At 47.8% G+C, this 18397-nt stretch overlaps 2 protein-coding genes across 4 annotated transcripts in view; both read left to right on the top strand.

The window, feature by feature from the left end:
• IKZF4 (IKAROS family zinc finger 4) overlaps positions 1-11464 on the top strand; it is a 14287-nt gene extending 2823 nt beyond the window's left edge. For 2 of the 3 annotated variants that reach the window (XM_023734570.1, XM_012556569.1), the window contains exons 2-7: positions 2837-2941; positions 3937-4197; positions 4837-5004; positions 7764-7913; positions 8385-8516; positions 9125-11458. In XM_023734570.1, coding sequence (XP_023590338.1) covers positions 2837-2941; positions 3937-4197; positions 4837-5004; positions 7764-7913; positions 8385-8516; positions 9125-9885 — 1577 coding nt within the window. In that variant the 3' untranslated portion in view covers positions 9886-11458. Of the gene's footprint in view, positions 1-2836; positions 2942-3936; positions 4198-4836; positions 5005-7763; positions 7914-8384; positions 8517-9124 lie in introns of all 3 variants that reach the window. The other variant, XM_012556570.1, reaches the window with a different exon arrangement.
• Positions 11465-15249: 3785 nt separating this feature from the next.
• Positions 15250-17721, top strand: RPS26 (ribosomal protein S26). The gene is made up of 4 exons (XM_023734571.1): positions 15250-15400; positions 15625-15802; positions 17010-17140; positions 17619-17721. The coding sequence occupies exons 1-4, from the start codon at positions 15398-15400 to the stop codon at positions 17652-17654; spliced, it is 348 nt and encodes a 115-aa protein (XP_023590339.1). The 5' UTR covers positions 15250-15397; the 3' UTR covers positions 17655-17721.
• Positions 17722-18397: the final 676 nt, after the last annotated feature.

The raw sequence follows: 18397 nt of genomic DNA, 5'->3' as shown, positions 1-18397 counted from the left end.
GGGGGCGTTCCTCTTACACTTGCGGAGGATGAGAAAGGGTGTTTGGCGTTGCTAAGCAAAGACGGTGACTTGGTCAGTAGAAGCTAGTGGTGACATCTTGATTAGGCCTTAGGGACAGATGAAGAGCTGCTTGGGGTGAAATGCCGAGACAGGCCTGGTGGGAATGGGGAGCAGAGAGAATCGAGGTGGGAAAGAGGAGCTGTGGCAGCAGCCGCCTAAGCCTGGAACAGAGAGATCTGAGGGGCCTCAGCCTCCTCCCCACAATAGAGCTGGGGATGGGCGGCTTTCTTTGCTCTTGTGCCCACTGTTCCCGGCTAGCAGGCTAGCATCCTGCCACCCAGGAGCCCATGGTCAAGAAAGGGAAAACAGTTATGATGAGGTTCCTTGCAGAGAAGTGTGGAGGGCTTTCTCCCACCTCATGGCTATTCCCTGGAGGTAGCCACTCTTTGAAGGGATCGAGGAAAGGCCTGAAGAACAGAGGGCTCATCTCCTTCAACATGTGAAAACACATTTAGCTTGTGGGCTGTTTTCCCTGCCTCTTTCTCTCCCTCTTGCTTTTCTGACCTTTATCTACTTCCTACCTCCCCTAATATGAACCTCATGATTTGGCTTTGCCCTCTGGGGTTCGGCCAATCTGTGATGACTTTGACCAAGAAAATTTCTCAGACCTGACAGCAGCCTTAATTCTTGGCTTTGACAGTCTGGGATTTCTTGGGAGTCCCAGGCATTTGAAATTCCCTCACTGGGGTTTCTGGGGCTGAGAAAGAACTGCTGAACTTCCTAAATCTGACTCTAGTCTTTTTCAGCCTCTGGCTAGAATGCAAAATCTCTGGAGCCCCACAAAGACTTTCTGACCCCTGCACTGATTCATTTTTATGTATTAGCCCCATAAAAGTAGACTTGAGCCTGCTTTCCCTCGTTATCCTAGAGAGGGTAACAGCATCAGAGGGCCACTTGAACTACTGGTGGACTCTGGAAGAGCCTGCTCTTCCTCCTGAAATGTTTTCCCCTTAATATCTCTTTCAAGATATTTTCCCCATATCATAAGCCCCTGGTGCCAAAAGGCAACCTCATCTAGAGGCTAGCACCAGCTTGTTTCCAACAAGCTCACTTTTCCTTTTAGACAGAGTCAAGGACTCAGTTGTAAGGCCCAGAGCCTCGTTCTTCCCCCATGACTATCATCAAGTGATTTAGGGTAAGTCAGCACTAACATTTGAAAAGGGATGAGAAGATACCGTTTCAGCCCTTTTAACTTTAGTAAACCCTACACTTAGCCGAAGGACATATTTTAAAACTTGGTCTGAGCCTTCAAGTCTTAACCCCCAACTCTGAGATGCTCACTTCATGATGTGTCTGTGGTTCTGATTTCAGCATGAGTTTTAAGCCCCATGGCTTTTTCTATAGTGAGCAAATTTCCTCAGGCTTTGAAGGGATAGAATGGGGGAAATGGAACTTTTAGGAGAGGATATGAATGAGAAATGGTCCCAAAGTCCTGAGTGGTTGTTTTCTTCCCACTGACCAAAGCTGGAGAGGGATCCCTCAGGAGGGTGTGTTCCGGATTTCTTACCTCAGGCCCAAGACTCCAACCATTTTATAATGGAATCTTTATTTTGTGAAAGTAAGTATGTGCGTAGCTGGGCAATTGGGTAAAGTACTAGTAGGTGGACTTTAAGGAATGGATTTTAGGGTTTGTCTCTTTCTCTATTCCATAATTAGGCCTGTGTATGCACATCCATGCATGTTCGTGTTAGAGATAATGTATGAGGCTGAGTATGTGTATCTCAGTAGGTGTGTTTAAGCTGATCTACATATGTGGTACGTGTCTGTGTACGTATGTGCGTCTACATGTTTTTGTTTCACCTGTATATTTGTACAGAAGATTGTGGGGAGGAGGGAATTTTTTAAAAAGACATGATTCATATCTTCAGGTATGTCATCTGATTTTAAAAGCATACATGAAACTCTCAAAATGCATTTTTACGAAGTTATTTGAAAATATTGAGAGTAAACTGACTATGTAACTCTCAAGGGAACACCGAGTATTAAATATTTGATCAGGTAGGAGGCTTTCTAGAGTAGTCAAATTCTTGCGGCCGTTAGAAGTTCTTCATGGGCCCAACTCTCCTCTACGGAGGCAGTGATTCCCAATTGGCTGTGTAAGGGGTAGTTAAGAACACGGGCCTGCTCAGTATCTGCAATCAGATCCCAGTTGTACCACTACCAGAAATGTGACCTTATGCAAATAACATAACCTCTTTTGTGCCTCAGTTTCCTCATCTGCAAAATTAACCTACTTCACTGGGTTGTTTTAAAGATTCAATGAGATAATTCATTTAAAACGCATAGAACAATGCCTGGCACAGATAAAGAACTCAATGTTAGCTGCTACCGTTATTATTACTATTATTATCATTAGATTCAGGGACAATTCCAGCTGCCCTTCCTGCAGATCTCGAACCTGGTGTTGGGGGCTCCAGAGAGGAACAGTAGGGAAGAACGTCTGTCCTGAGCCGCCTCCCTCCTGAGGCCCCCATTTTCCTCTCCGCCCTGGCCCGCCCAGCCCCAGCCCTGCTTCCTGTGGACGTCAGGCAGTGATGCTCTTCCCCTCAGACCTAGATAAAGGTAGGGTGGGCAAGGCCCAGCCACTGAGCTCGCGGAAGTCAGCACCGGGCACCCCGACCGGCGGGGGCACAAGGTATGGTGTTGCCAATGGCACTGCCTTGTACGTGGCTGTAAAATGAATGTTTGTAGAATTTAACTGAAGTTTTTAAAGCTGAGGCAGCGGACAGTACATGGCTGTAGCTCCAGCTTCACCTGCTGTCTTCTTTCCTCCAAGGTAGCGGGGACTCATCTCTGGAGAAGGAGTTCCTCGGGGCCCCAGTGGGGCCCTCGGTGAGCACCCCCAACAGCCAGCATTCTTCTCCCAGTCGCTCACTCAGTGGTAAGTGTACCTTCCTACCCGCTGCTGTCCCTAGGCACCCCGTCTGCTTTTGGCCCTCAATTCACCACCCATTGGCAACCATTTCCCCGTCATTGCCTCACTCTGGCTTCCTGCTCAGAGTCTTTGAAAGTACTAAGGAGCTCAGTGTACAGGGTTTTCCTGGCTTCTGAAGGGAGGGTGAATGGTCACTGCTAGACTAGGATGGAATTAAGAGACATGGGCGGGATTAAGGTAGAGGCTCCAAAGAGAAATTCTGCAACTGGAGAAGCAGGTAGATAGTCACTAGCTGAAGCTACACAGGAAATAGAGAGGAGAAGGACCTCTCCATCCCCCTCCCCACCCACCATTCTCCTGCCCAGACAGGGTCCCTATGACTGCCCCTCCCCAACTGGCCCTAGATCTGTGACATTCTCTAAATGGTTGGAATAGCCAGGAATGTAGGTCAGCGCTAGAGCCAAAGCCTTCTCCTCAGTGGCCCCTCCCTCCCTCACTCCCCACCTTCCGGAATTTTATGGAGTGGGGACAGAGGGGTTCAGTCCTCTGGGGTGGAAGGATAATGTGACCGTGTCTGTCTCCCAGTTTTGCTCTCTGTTTAGCCCACTGTCCCTTCAGTTTTCCTAGGGTTATTTTCCCGCCACTGTTACTTGCTGGCTTCCTGCCCAGGGCCAGGCCAGACATCTTTCTTAATGACAAGAGAGTGGAGGAAAAGACTCCCCATAGCTTCCTTCTCTCCCCAATGACAGAAGACATCTTTTGTACCCCAGTTTTCTTTGAAGTCTGTTGGCCTAGTGGGTGGGAGAGAAGGAAACGGTTGCTTCAGGTTCCAGCAGGACCCCCGATATGCCTACTTGGAATACTAGGGTGTTAGCCCGTTTTAAGGCCTAAATGTTTCAGGGCTTGGAGACAGCCTCCTGGACTTCAGGAGTGCCATTCTAGCCTGGGAACAGGTTCACCTCTCTGTCTATCTCTGTCCTAAACACCAATCCACCCTCCAGCCAACTCCATCAAGGTGGAGATGTACAGCGATGAAGAGTCAAGCAGACTGCTGGGGCCAGATGAACGGCTTCTGGAGAAGGATGACAGTGTGATTGTGGAAGACTCACTGTCTGAGCCCCTGGGCTACTGTGATGGGAGTGGCCCAGAGCCTCACTCCCCTGGTGGCATCCGGCTGCCCAATGGCAAACTCAAGTGTGATGTCTGTGGCATGGTCTGCATTGGACCCAATGTGCTCATGGTGCACAAGCGCAGCCACACTGGTGAGTAAGCCAAAGGGGTTCAGGGCTGAGAGGCAGAGGCAGTGCTGGGGTAACAGTGAGAGGGCTGGAGGAGGCCATGCCGGGAGTGGGGTGGCCTCAGGAAGGGAAGGGTCTCTTAGCACAGTTTCTGGCTAACAAAATAAAAGGGGGTGGAACTTGGACTCTCCTCAACACCTGTACTTCCCAGCACTTCCCTCAGTTGTTGTTATGATGAAAAGCTAGTCAGAATTTTTCTCAGGACATGGGGTTGGGGAAGGTGGTGTGGCCTCAAGAAGGATCCTGGGTATTGTTTGGGCCCTCCCACCTCATGGGAAGAAAAATGAAAGCAGATATCTCCTCTTCCCAGCTTCCCCAGGCGTTGGACTTCTAGAGCAGAGCAGGTCCTGTGGGGCTCAGTTTTTGGTAACAGTCTTGGCCCAGTGTCCCAGGCCTGCCGCCCCTCTCCCTGCCACACCTTCCCAAGGTTGTCCTCAAAGGATCTTTATAAAACAGGATTTGTGTGTGTGGCTCAGCACTGCCCTTCAGAAATGTGTTCTGAACACCTTCTGTTGGGTGGGACGGGGCAGAGGGTGGGGGACTAGGTCCAACCTTCAAAGTTCCTCACACACAGGCTTCTGGGATCTGATCTTTCACTTGCAGGTGAGAGGCCCTTCCATTGCAACCAGTGTGGTGCCTCCTTCACCCAGAAGGGGAACCTGCTGCGCCACATCAAGCTGCACTCCGGGGAGAAACCCTTCAAATGCCCCTTCTGCAACTACGCCTGCCGCCGGCGTGATGCACTCACTGGTCACCTCCGCACCCACTCGGGTCAGTGACCAGTCTAGTGGGAGATGAGAGAAGAGGGAGGGAGGCCCCAATGCAGCCAGTAAATAGAGCTGAGCGCCTTCTCCTGTACTGGAGGAGTTACAATGTCTGTCGTTGAGGAGGGGAGAGCACTGACAGAGCGGATAGGGTCGCCCTGCCTCTCAAACCCCTCCCCTTGGCAGCAGGGCCCCATGGGGAATTTGGGGGACTCTTTGATAGGGTATTTTACATCTGCCACACTCTGTGACATGCAGCAAAAGGAGTACACGCAGTGGTCTTGGCTTGTAACCATCACCCTCCCTGACTTTTGCTTTTTAAAGTTCACGCTGATGCCATCTGTGCCCCTTCACCCCCCACTTCTGAGCCCCAGGGAAACCCTTCTTCCCACTCCCACATGCTCCAGGCCCACGTCTGCCATCATCTTCACCCTACCGCACTGACACCAGAGGTCTCGGGCAATCACTGTCTGTCTTTTTTACTTCCTACTGGTTCCCTGTATGGTCCCCCCAAGCTGGATAAAACGGAGTGTAGGACCTCCAAACAGGAAAAGAGTATCCACTTTCTGTTCCACATCCCAAGAAGGATGAACAAGTCCAAAACAAGAGCAAGTCCAGAGGGTGCCTGGAGGTCAGTGTTTGGACCAGTGCCAGGGAACTGGATTAACAAGTTTTCCAGTCCAGCCAAGACTGATCAGTATCTGTCTGAATCAGCTGGACAGATAGCACTTTTCAGGTGTTTACCAAGTTTTAAGCTTTTAGCTCGGACTTGGGAAGAGGCCAGGAGCTGAGCTGGTAGGAAGGAGGGAGCCTAAGATTGAGAAAAGGCAAAAAGAAGGGAAGAGGGGAAAGAATTAGTAGAGTCTGTCCTTGGAAACTGTCCTTAGTATTTTTTTCTTCTCTTAAACTCTTCTGGGCCGGGATTTAAGGGCCAGTACAACCACCTCACCATCGTCTGCTTTCTGCAGCCGTCTACCTGGTTCTGGACTCTCTTAACTTGGAACTGGGACCTCTTTATCTCTGTGTATGTGGAGAAACAGGGAGAAAGACCATCATTAATTCATAATTTATATATACAATGCATTTCGCTTGTGTCACCTCGTGTGATCCTCATAATAATACAAAAACGAACAAACAAACCTGTTGTCATTGACTCGATTCTGACTCACAGTGACCCATAGGACAGGTGAGAACTGCCCCATAGGGTTTCCAAGGAGAGGCTGGTGGATTCAAACTGCTGACCTTTTGGTTAGCAGCTGAGCTTTTAACCACTGTGCCACCAGGGCTCCTAATAATCCAAGGTAGATGTTATTATTGCCATTTTGCTGATGAGGAAACTGAATTACAAAAAAAAATTTGCCGGTCCCCTAACCACTCCTTAGCCGAGCTGGAACCCCATCCACGTCCAATGCCAGAGCTTGGTGCTCTTTTTCCTCAGAAGAGGGGCGGCTCCCCCTGTTGGTTTGGAACAAGGATGATTTGGCCCCTAAAATATTTACAAACAAAAGTGAAGTGAGCTGGGTGGATTTTTTATGTTGTTCTGTGGGAGATTATTAGGAGCAGAAGCAAACACAGATATACTATTGGGTCCATCTTTGTGAGATTCTATTAGAACCCATACTATAAGAAAAAAGGGGTTGAGGAATCATTCCCCTCCTAGATGTAAAACCATTTCCCCAAGGGTCTTGGGTGAACAGAACCATGACATTCACCTCATCCCCAAAATACTAGGGTTTACAGAGCAAGAGCAAAATGGCAGTAGATTGAGTCCATCAAAGTCCAGTTAGGGTGTGGGGGTGGGTGGGTAGTAATTACCAGCCCCCTGTAGACTCCTCTACCCCTTCCCTTGTCTCCCTGTTCAGTAGGAGCAAGATACATAAAATATACAATACCTTGTTTCTCTTCACGCTTTTCTCTCCTCTCACAAATATCATCTCTCAAGAGTGGTCTTTAAAGGAAGTGTCAATCTCAGTTTTCCCGATTATTTTTTCTTCGGTAGAAATGAGATCTTACTATCAGTTCTTTATTAAAGGGGGAAACAAAGAAGCCCCCTGAAGCTTGTTTCTTCCTCTCTATTTTCTTCTCTGTTCATTTATTCTTTTCTCTTTTCTGAATTTCTCTATCAGTGATGGTTTTTCTGGGGATCTCATGGTATCTCAGTGTAGAGAGACAGGAAGAAAGAGAAAATAAGCAGTAAGAGCAGGCTAGGGATGGAGCTAAAAGTATAAGTAAAGGTCAATGAAAACTGCCGCTCCCCACATTGGCAGATCTAAGGGTTCTCATTTCTGTCACCCCAGCTCACCAATTTCCCCCAAACCAAAACAGATAGTTCATGAGCAAAAAATCCCCTTGTCTGATAAACAGCACTTACACCCACCCGCCACATGGAAAGGTTAAACCACAGCCTGGGCCCCAGACTCAGATATCCTGGGGTGAGGCCAACCTGTCTGCCAGGGACGATCTCCTACAAAGTCCCTGGGTCCTCACTTCGTTTGAGCAGCAACTTGGCCATCTTGAGGCCCACCACCCATCCAAAGCTGTATGTCCTGGGATCCCCCTCTCCTCCTATAGTTGTACGTTAGCCTTATTCTCCAGTTTGTGTCATGGTTAGCAGCTAAAGTTGGGGAAGGGAAAGCCAACAGAAGTCAACTTAGCAACACCCCTTCCTCCTCCATGCCAGTATACATTTTCTTCTGGTTGATTTTGGGGATCCAGGGCAGAGGGAGAAATAACTCTGATGCTATTTCTCTCCTCTCTGCCCCGTAGTCTCCTCCCCAACAGTGGGCAAGCCCTACAAGTGTAACTACTGTGGCCGGAGCTACAAACAGCAGAGCACCCTGGAGGAGCACAAGGAGCGGTGCCACAACTACCTGCAGAGTCTCGGCACTGAAGCCCAAGCGCTGGCCGGCCAGCCAGGTGGGACTGGGGGCGGCTCCGCGGGGAGGCGAGGGTGGGGCCGGAGGGAGTGCAGGACAAGGGCGACTCCAGCACCTCCCACAAAGGGATGAAGTCTGTGGAATAGGAGACAGTTACCCAGGAAATCTGCCAAGCACCTCACCGCAAGCACCCCAGTTGGCGAAGGGTCCCGTGGTACGTGCTGTAATGAGAGCCATAGGGAGGGAGGGGAAGATATGGTCTGTGTTCCCAGTGTAATGAGAGAGAAAGAACACAAGGAAGTATAAACTCAAGGGTCAAATGTACATAATCGACACCAAATTATCTTAAATGTTACTGCGATGAGTGCTAGGTACGGTAAAGTGAGCAGAGCCCAGTTTTCAAGGCACAGGGTATGACCATCCTTGGCTGTGACCTTCCAGGGGAAGGCTGCTGGGACAGTGCCACCCCAGCTCAGCTGCTACAACTCTGTCCCCACCTTGTTCCCACTAGGTGATGAGATACGTGACCTGGAGATGGTGCCAGACTCCATGCTGCACTCATCCTCCGAGCGGCCGACTTTCATTGATCGGTTGGCCAACAGCCTCACCAAACGCAAGCGTTCTACCCCCCAGAAGTTTGTAGGTAAGAGTCCAGTTGGAGAGGAGACACATAGACACATATAAATCTGAGCTCTGGTAGCCATTAGACCAGTTGGGTCTGGAGATTTGATTGAAGGAAAGGAAGAGGTCTCGTGGTCGCCCGCGCTCAGAGTCTTATCCCCAGAACAGGAGAGGAGTGAAGAGGGACGATGTACCTCGAGAGGGTGGAGAGGGGTTGGTGTTGAGGACTGTTGTGGTTGTTGTAAGGGAAGGGGACCAGGGTGCCTCAGGCTCTACCACTTTTTGAGAATAGCAATCTATGTGGGCTGCTAGAAGGGCCACTACAGTCAGAGAAAGGAAGTGAGTACGTGGTTCCCCCACCTGGCTCTGTTCATTAGCTCTCTAAGGACCCAGACCTTTGCAGTCATGAAGGAAGTATTAAATATCAGTGGGCTGAGACTGAGTCCTCCTCTAAGACTGCAGCCTAGAGTCAGGGAACAGCCCCACCAGAGGCCCTTACCTCTGAGGGAGTTAAATGAGGGGTGGTAAATACTGTTACATCCTGCCCCATGGGTAAGAAAACAAAGAAGTAATCCTGGGAAGCACAGGAATTCTCCAGACCCAGCCCTGCTGAGACCCACTTCTCCACAGGTGAAAAGCAGATGCGCTTCAGCCTCTCGGACCTCCCCTATGATGTGAACTCGGGTGGCTACGAGAAGGATGTGGAGTTGGTGGCACACCACGGCCTGGAGCCTGGCTTTGGAGGTTCTCTGGCTTTTGTAGGGGCAGAGCATCTGCGTCCCCTTCGCCTTCCACCAACCAGTTGCATCTCAGAACTCACGCCTGTCATCAGCTCTGTCTATACCCAGATGCAGCCCCTCCCCGGTCGGCTGGAGCTCCCAGGGTCCCGAGAAGCAGGTGAGGGACCTGAGGACCTGGCTGACGGAGGCCCCCTCCTCTACCATGCTCGAGGTCCCCTGACTGACCCGGGGGCATCCCCCAGCAATGGCTGCCAAGACTCCACAGATACAGAAAGCAACCATGAAGATCGGGTTGCAGGGGTGGTATCCCTCCCTCAGGGTCCCCCACCCCAGCCACCTCCCACCATTGTGGTGGGCCGGCCCAGTCCTGCCTATGCCAAAGAGGACCCCAAGCCACAGGAGGGGTTACCACGGAGCACCCCAGGCCCCTCCAAGGAAGTGCTTCGGGTGGTAGGCGAGAGCGGTGAGCCCGTGAAGGCCTTCAAGTGTGAGCACTGCCGCATCCTCTTCCTGGACCATGTCATGTTCACTATCCACATGGGCTGCCACGGCTTCAGAGACCCTTTCGAGTGCAACATCTGTGGTTACCACAGCCAGGATCGGTACGAGTTCTCTTCCCATATTGTCCGGGGGGAGCATAAGGTGGGCTAGTGACCTCCACCCCTCCCTTCAGTCCATCACTCCACTGCCCCACCTACAGGTGTCGAGCCCTGTGCCCACCACATCCCAAGGAGTTTTGCTTTTAGCCCCCACCACTGGCTACCTGACTTCATACCTGCCCCTGACTCCTCCTCACCTCTTTCTTCTCCTCTGCCCTGACTTATTTAAGCATCATGACGAGACTGGTCTTTGGCTTTTGTTTCCCCTTTCTCTTCTCTTCTCATCCTAGCATACTTGCTGAGTTATTTATTAAGATAATTAGTTGATTTTTATTTTTGCCTTTTTTTTCCAACTTGCATCAGTCACTTGTCACTCTCCCACCCTCCCACCCTCCCACCCACAGTGCCCTTCTACTTAGGCCTAAATTTTCTCTTTGATCCAGCTTCCTCCAACAGCCCCAGGGGTAGGAAGCTCCTCTTAGTATTAAGAGACTTTGAGCTTCTTCTTGCTTTAAGTCTTCACCCTTTACATTATCTGATTCATCAGTTTTGATGTTGATACCTCCCTCTGGCCCTACCTTAGCTCTGTGGCATTATATCTCCTCTCTGGGACCCTTCAACCTGGTACTCCATACCTCTTGTGCCCTCTCACCTTGGCAGCTTGCACTGTTCTTGAACGAATAAAGAATTTCCTCATTTGGAAGTAGGAGGGGCTGAAGAAATTCTCCCCAGACACCATGGGACTGAGGGTCCTCTGATATTCCCCTAATAATATGAATTCCCAAAGCCCACATTCAGGATCTCCCTCTAGGATGTGATATATCTCTTCCTTCTCCTTGAACAGCCCTCAATACTGCTCTAGGCTCCTCAACCTGCCAGTCTACTCAGTGATGGTTTTTCTCTCTTTGGAATGCCCCAATTTTATATTCTCAGGGGCCAAGGCTAGGTCTGCAACCCTCTGTCTCTGACACATTGGGAGCCACAGGTGCCTAACTGGGAGCCAGGGCAGGGGAAGGGGGTGGGTCAAGATCTTTCTTTCTCCTCCACCTCTCAAACCTCTTCACTCTTGTGACCTTCCTAGTCTCTCAGGGGCTCCTTTAGTGCCCAGCCTATAGAACTAGCAGGTTGCTGCCTGATGACAAGAGGGTATCTCAACCCCTAAGTCATGCTGCCTTCTTCTTCCTCTCCCCTCCCCCAGCAGGATTCACTCTTTCATTCCAGGGCTCCTGGGCCCTGTTCTTAGGGTCTGTGACGGGGAGAAAAGAGTGTATCTTTTCCCTTTTCTAGTTTTCAGTGTAACCAAAAATCATCCCCAGATGAGCAAGGGCACATGCCCCTCACCCCATTCCACCCTTGTCCCAGCAAGAATGGGATGGGCACAACTGGACCAGGGTCATCCTTTACTGCCTCCTTCTACAGTCAGCTCCCAGACATAAGGCAGGAGGGGGTACTGTCCTCCTGGCTACTGCAGAGACCTCTGGGTACCCCAGGATTAGTGAGAAGGGGACAGGAGGAGCTACAACTCCACTGGAAGTGAAGGTCTCTTTCTCCAAGAGTTCCCTGCCCAAGGCCACAGCCATCCCACTCTCTGCTTCCTTGAGATTCAAACCAAAGGCTGTTTTTCTATGTTTAAAGAAAAAAAAAAAAAAAGTAAAAACCAAACATAACACCTCACAAGTTATAACACTTGGTCCTTCTCTCTCTCTCTCCTTTTCCCTTCTCCTCTTTTCCCTTCCATCTTTCTTTCCATATGTCCTTTCCTTATTGGCTCTTTTGCCTCCTACTTTTCTCACTCCCTATCAGGGATATTTTGGGGGGATGGTAAAGGGTTGGCTAAAAACAGACCCTGGGGTTGGAGCTCTTAAGGGCTTTGGGAAGAGTCTGCCTTACCCTCTTATGGGAAAGGAGACCCTAAAAAATTTTTCTCTTCCTCCTGTTTCTCCCCCATTATGTGGTCTCCCAGGAAGAACCCGATTGGCAGGGAGGGGCATTGTGGGGTGATTGCTCCCTTGACAACACAGCAATAAACAGATGCTGCCAAGGGCAAGAGGATGGGGAAATTAGCTCAGAGGAGAGTGGTATCTAGAGGAGGGAAGAATCTTCTCAACAATGCCCCAGGGTACTGGCTCCTTGTTTCAGGGTGGCAGCAGAGCTGAGGTTAATATCTGGGGTTCTCCTGAACTGTTCTGGCTACTGAGCCCTTTCCTGCTAGGCCTACCCCTACCTCCTCTTCTGTGTCTGCTGTGTATTTGATGACACCTCATAAGGACTAGTCCCTTCTTGGGAATCAGAGCCTTAGAGTGTTCCCACCCCCTCCCCCAGTCAGCTTTGGCACCTGTAATGTCTGGAACATGAAGGACTATGTCCTGAGGCTATACTTGTGCCCATGAGAGCAGAGACTGGAAGGGCAAGACCAGGTGCTAAGGAGGGGAGAAAGGGACACTCTATCTCTCTCCAGACCATCACTGCACTTTAACCAGGGTCTTAGGTACAAAATCCTACTTTCCAGAGCTTTCCAGCTCTGGAACCTCAAACATCCTCATGCTCTCTCCCAGCTCTTTTGCATAAAAAAAAAGAAAAAAAAAAAAAAAAACACTGAAACCCACACGGAGAAAAGAGGTGTTTTCCTTTTATATTGATATTCAAAATCAACACCATAAAAAAAACATTTCTAAATAGACACTTTTCCAGACCTTTGTTTTTTCGTGTCACTGTCCAAGCCGCAGATGGGATTTTGTAACACTTCTGGTAGCTTCTTTCCTGTGTACATAGTATATATATATATATTTTTAATCAGAAGTTATGAAGAACAAAAAGAGAAAAAAATAAACACAGAAGCAAGTGCAATACCACCTCTCTTCTCCCTCTCTCCCAGGGTTTCCTTTGTAGCCTATGCTTGGTGTCTCTTTTGATCCTTACCCCTTCACCTCCTCCCCTCTTCCTCTGGTCCTCCCTCCCTTTTTTTTAAAGAGTTTTTCTCCTTTCACTAGGGGAGTTAAACTAGCTTTTGAGACTTATTGCAAAGCATTTTGTATATGTAATATATTGTAAGTAAATATTTGTGTAATGGAGATATACTACTGTAAGTTTTGTACTGTACTGGCTGAAGGTCTGTTATAAATAAACATGAGTAATTTAACACCCCTGGTTGTTTTTGCAGACTTCCTTTACCTCGCTTTTCTGCTGGGAGGTAGGAGGGCCTCTTACTGCTAAACAGTTTAGGAGATGAACAAGTCTAAGACCGAAGGGAAGCCAGACAAGAATGCTCAAGTTGTTGCTACAGAAGAACAGAAGAGTTTTAGCCTAGAATGGGAAATAGAAGATATTTTCCGACCTTCAGGATAAGAGAGACAGCCCAACTTGCCTATCTGTCCAAAGCAGAGATTCATCAAACATTTGTTGAGTTCCTACTACGTGCAAAACACATTATGTACGTTATAATTATACGTTACAATTACACCTTGTATATGTCACAATAACACGAGTGGTGACATAATAGGGTCTACCACTTCTTGGGAAACCCTGGTGGCATAGTGGTTAAGAGCTACGGCTGCTAACCAAAAGGTCGGCAGTTCGAATGCACCAGGTGTTCCTTGGAAACCCTATGGGGCAGTTCTACTCTGCCCTATAGGGTCACTATGAGTCAGAATTGACTCGGTGGCAACGGTTCGGTTCAGTACCACTTCTTGAGTGTCTCATAAATGCCAAGCACTGTGTCAAGTATTCATGTAACTGTAGAAACAACTTACAAAAGAATGCTTGCCATCACTGGTGAAGAAATAAAAGCCTAAGAGAATAAACAACTTGTCCAAGGGCCATTAGCTAATAAGTGACAGAACCATGTCTGACTCCAAAGCCTATGCCCATCCCTTTATGCCAGGGAACGCAGCCAGTGAAACCTCCAGGCTATAAAAATCCAAAGAAAAGCCAAGGTAGGAACATCAACTTGGTACTGTCTTAAATATTAACTATTTTCTGTCCCTTTAACTCTAAACTTTTTTTGTCCTCTTCCACCTACTCGTTGCCATTCTATATGATAATGTCTGTCTGCTGTTTTCCGTGAGACTACAGTGAAGTGAAAAACGGAGACAGTTCCGTCTAGAATCTGTCATTTTCCATGCCCACTAAAACTAACAAATTCACCGGGAAGAGACCGTGAATATGTCGCTTCGGTGTCAACGAAAGTTAGAAAATAGATCTTAACCCCAGTAAAGTGGGTTGCAAGTTAAATGAAGCCGTGATGTGTTGTTGGAGGGAAGCTGAATCTAGTGTGTTCAGACTCCAGTCCCCTTGCGACTTGTTTCTCCAACTTTGGAGACAACTGGGTGGTTGGTTGCATATGGATAGCTACTCCTACTCGAGGCTCCAGCTTTTCCGATGGCTCTTCAGAGGTAAATTGAGCTCATAAGTAAGGAAGTGTGTTTCAAATGGGGGCTAGACTCATCAGTGAGTGACGAAATCACTTTAGTGGGTCTTGATCAGCATTTATGAAAATGGAGAATAGAACCAGTGCACCTTATGTTGTCAAGGTAAGTGCTGTGTCACGAAGCTTGTGTTAGTTTTGTACGTGTGTGTATTTGTGAATGTATTCACTGTTGTTGTGTGCCAATGTAAAATATATTTCCGCTAAGAGTCTGAGTCAAAAACGTTTAAGTCACTGTTCCAGGCTTTATCTTCATTCATTCATTTGTTAGCTGAGGGACACAACAGAATAGTGAAGCCAGAACACCTCTTACCAGCTGTATGTGACCTCGGGCAAGTTATTCAACCTCTCTGCACCTTGGTTTTTCAATCTGTAAAGTGAGGATAATAACAGTACCTACCTCATAGGCTTGTGGAGGATTAAAAAAGTTCATATTTATAAAGTGCTTACTACAGTGCTTGGCACTGAGCTAACAGGATCCAGGGATACAAACATGAATGACAAACAGCGCAGCACGAATGCACTTCTCCGTGGCCCCCACTGTGGGATTTTCAACATACTGGAAGGAGAAATAAACAAAATGTTTTGCTTCCTACTGGGTGTTCCGTTTCTGAATCCCACACTAAGTAGCAGGATTGGCAGAACAACAATCCGAGGATCCCTCGCTGGCATAGCGCTGTCTTGGGTCTAAACACTCCAGGCCAGGGGGCCTCTCGGTTTCTCACTACAATTCCCACAACTCACCTCCCCTCCGGCCTCTAATAGGGAGAGCGTTTTGTGGTCTCTCGAAGAGCAAATTCCGCGCCTAGTGTCGCGATAACCGGCTGCTGGTAAACCCGAGAATTACGTCCGGGATAGGGCGTCGCAATGCTTGCCGGGAGACTTATAACTATGATTTTCTTCCGCTAGCAGGTTAAATAGTCCCTGGAGTACCTTGTTCTTCGGACAAATAAGCTGTAGAAGCTCCTTTCCACCCTATATTTCAGTGGAAATACTGATTAACAAAGATACTTGAGTAAAGTGGGACATCGTTCTTGGCTTCCGTCTCTTAAGGATTCGTCCCGTGGGGGCGTAGGGATCTCACGCTATATAAGAGCCCCGGGACAAGTTCCGGATTCTCTCTCAGGTCCTCGCTTCCAAGATGGTGAGTTGTGGCGCGTGGTGAGCGTCGGGAATCCGGGTCGGGGCTGAGATCAGTTTCTGGTATTGTGGAGGTTGAGGGCTGGGACTGGAGTTGACGGAGTCTATATATGTTTCTGGGTTTGGAGGAAGAGGCACTCTGAGTGGCTGTTTTCTGGGGGTTGCTGGCGCGCACCGAGGCTGGTTAAGCGGCATCCTTTTCCTATCAAGATTTTCATCTTTTCGCAGACTAAGAAAAGGAGGAACAACGGTCGTGCCAAAAAGGGCCGTGGCCATGTGCAGCCTATTCGCTGCACGAACTGCGCCCGCTGCGTGCCCAAAGACAAGGCCATTAAGAAGTTCGTAATTCGAAACATAGTAGAGGCCGCAGCTGTCAGGGACATTTCCGAAGCGAGTGTCTTCGACGGTGAGTACGCAAGAGGACTAGTACTTTGCTAAAACCCAAGCCGCCTCAGTCTCGCTCTTCTGCAGGCTCTGTTCGTTGGCGCGTCCCTGCAGTGTCCCAGTTACTACTTTTTTTTTAAATCTATTATTTTTTGTTGCACTTTAGGTGAAGGTTTATAGGACAAATAGTTTCTCATTAAACAGTACACATATTGTTTTCTGACAAGGGTTAATAACTCCACGATATGTCAACACTGTCCCTTCTTGACCTTGGGTTTTCTATTACCACCTTGTTTGTCCCCTCCTGCCTTCTAGTCCTTGTCTCTGGACTGTTGTTCCCCATTAGTCTCGTTTTGTTTTATGGGTCTCCAGACAGTTACTTTCTGTGTATCTTAAAGGTTGTTGGTGAAAAGAAAGTTGCCTTTGCGCTCTCGTTTATCGTTTTGATCTTTGCCTGAAAGGAATAATAGCGATGGGCAGAGGGTAATTCTTCGCGATAGAGCGCACAGCCTTTACCCTGAGGTTTGAGTCATGGTTTGTGATTTCTTGTATGCTTTTGAGTGCCGTGGGGTTGATTTTGATTGATGGCGAGCCCATGTGACAGCGGAACTGCCCCCATAGGGTTTTTTAGGTTGTAATTCTTAACGGGAGCAGATGGCCAGATCTTTTTTTCCCCGGAGCCGATGGGTGGTTGCAAACTGCCAACCTTTCGGTTATCTGCGCTGCCAGGGCTCCTTGATTTCCTGTGTAAGAGATGAAATTCCAAAACACTTTTTAGAGCTTAGTGATCGGTATCAACGCTTCGTGAGCGCTAGCTAGGAACTTGATATAGAAAGAAAAAAAAATTTGAATTATTGAAGAGCATTTGAGTGACTGTTTCGCTGAAAATGTTCTTAAATTTATTTGGCAACAAGGAGGGGCCCAGGGTAGGCATTATGGCTGGTGTTACTGCTGAAAGAACTAGAATTTTAGTTTATTTTACTTACAGTGTAGAATTGGTCCCCATGGTGACAAAATGAATTGATAGAGCATATTATTTGTAAAATTGACAGTTGTGCATAGGTGCTTAAATATCAAAAGCTAAACAGTTGGTTTTTGGGAGTGAGTAAGTTTTCATAGATCTGTCTGGCAGACATTAAAGTTACATGTAGTCTTAATTGATAGAATGAAGAAAGAGCAGCCCAAGGTGGATCTGAGACCTATGCTTATACAAATAATTTTTTCCCTAGCATACGTGCTTCCCAAGCTGTACGTGAAACTACATTATTGCGTGAGTTGTGCCATTCACAGCAAGGTGGTCAGGAACCGTTCCCGTGAAGCCCGGAAGGACAGAACGCCCCCACCCAGGTTTAGACCTGCAGTGAGTATCTTAAAAAGGAGGATGTGGAAGCCAGAGGGGTAATGGATAAAGAGATAAGTTAGGACCCCACCCCCACCCAAAAAAAAAAAAATCACTGCCATTGATGTTAATTCTAACTCACAACTACCCTACAGGTCAGAATAGAACTGCCCCCATAGGGTTTTCAAGGCTGTAATCTTTACAGAAGCAGACTGCCACATCTTTCTTGTGCAGAGCCGCTGGTGGGTTTATGATCTCTGACCTTTCAGTTAGCAGCTGAACACTTAACCATTGCACCACCAGGGCTCCTTACTGAGGGCCCGGGGATTTTTAGTCAGTTTTCATATGGAGTGATACTGTCTGCTTCCATGTATACCGGCCCTTCTTGCCTTTATGGCCCAAATACATTATTAGTGATAGGAGGATGTCACATTCTTGGTGGGAGGAGCGGTCTTGGACCCATCATTTTTATTTACTCTTTCATTGCTTTTTCTTTTAGGGTGCTGCTCCACGACCTCCACCAAAGCCCATGTAAGGATTTGAGTCCTTAAAGGCTGAAGAGGAGCAAACCTGAAAGAAAATAAAATGGAAATTACATTTTATAGCATGTTAAGTGTCTTGCTGGTTAGGGTGGGAATTTGGGCATACCTGGGGGCTTGCTTTACTAAGTATTCAAATGTCAAATGGCGGGTTTTTTTTTTTTTTTTTTTTAATTGTGGTAAATATATATGGAACAAATCGTTTGCCAATTCAACACTCTTCGCATGTAAAATTTAGTGATGTTAGTTATATTTATCCACAGTCTTATGTGATTTCTCCACGGGGTGAAAATATCCAGGATACCAGAGGCATTTCTAGAAATTTGCGGAAGTCTCATGAGAGTAAAGAGAAAGCTTGTACACAAAATACTGAAGAGAGGCTGGCTGTACCTTGAATGGTTTTTTTTGTCTTAGAATTCATAGGTAAGACAGTCATCAACTGGGGATCTATATTTACATGTTTTATCTAAAAATATTTGGGATAGAATGAATTTGCCTGTAAATTGGGCTGAACCTGTAGTGTAGAGATTTTGATTAAAATATACAATATGTTAGGAAACATTTTTTTCTAAGTGTCTACATTTAAAGGAATGATAGCAAGGGAAGGGGTGGAGTATTTCAGAGCATGGGGGTGGTCCTACTACTGAGAACTCCCTCACTTCCTACTGAGAAGGGAAAAAAAAAAACAGTGGGAAACTACTGGCCCCAGCTTGCCCGTGCTCAATATACCAATGAATGT

This window comes from Trichechus manatus, unplaced genomic scaffold (assembly GCF_000243295.1).
Source record: "Trichechus manatus latirostris isolate Lorelei unplaced genomic scaffold, TriManLat1.0 scaffold00069, whole genome shotgun sequence".
Taxonomy (NCBI): domain Eukaryota; kingdom Metazoa; phylum Chordata; class Mammalia; order Sirenia; family Trichechidae; genus Trichechus; species Trichechus manatus.
Note: the sequence above shows the minus strand (reverse complement) of the source record. Positions and strands in the feature narration are given on the sequence as shown.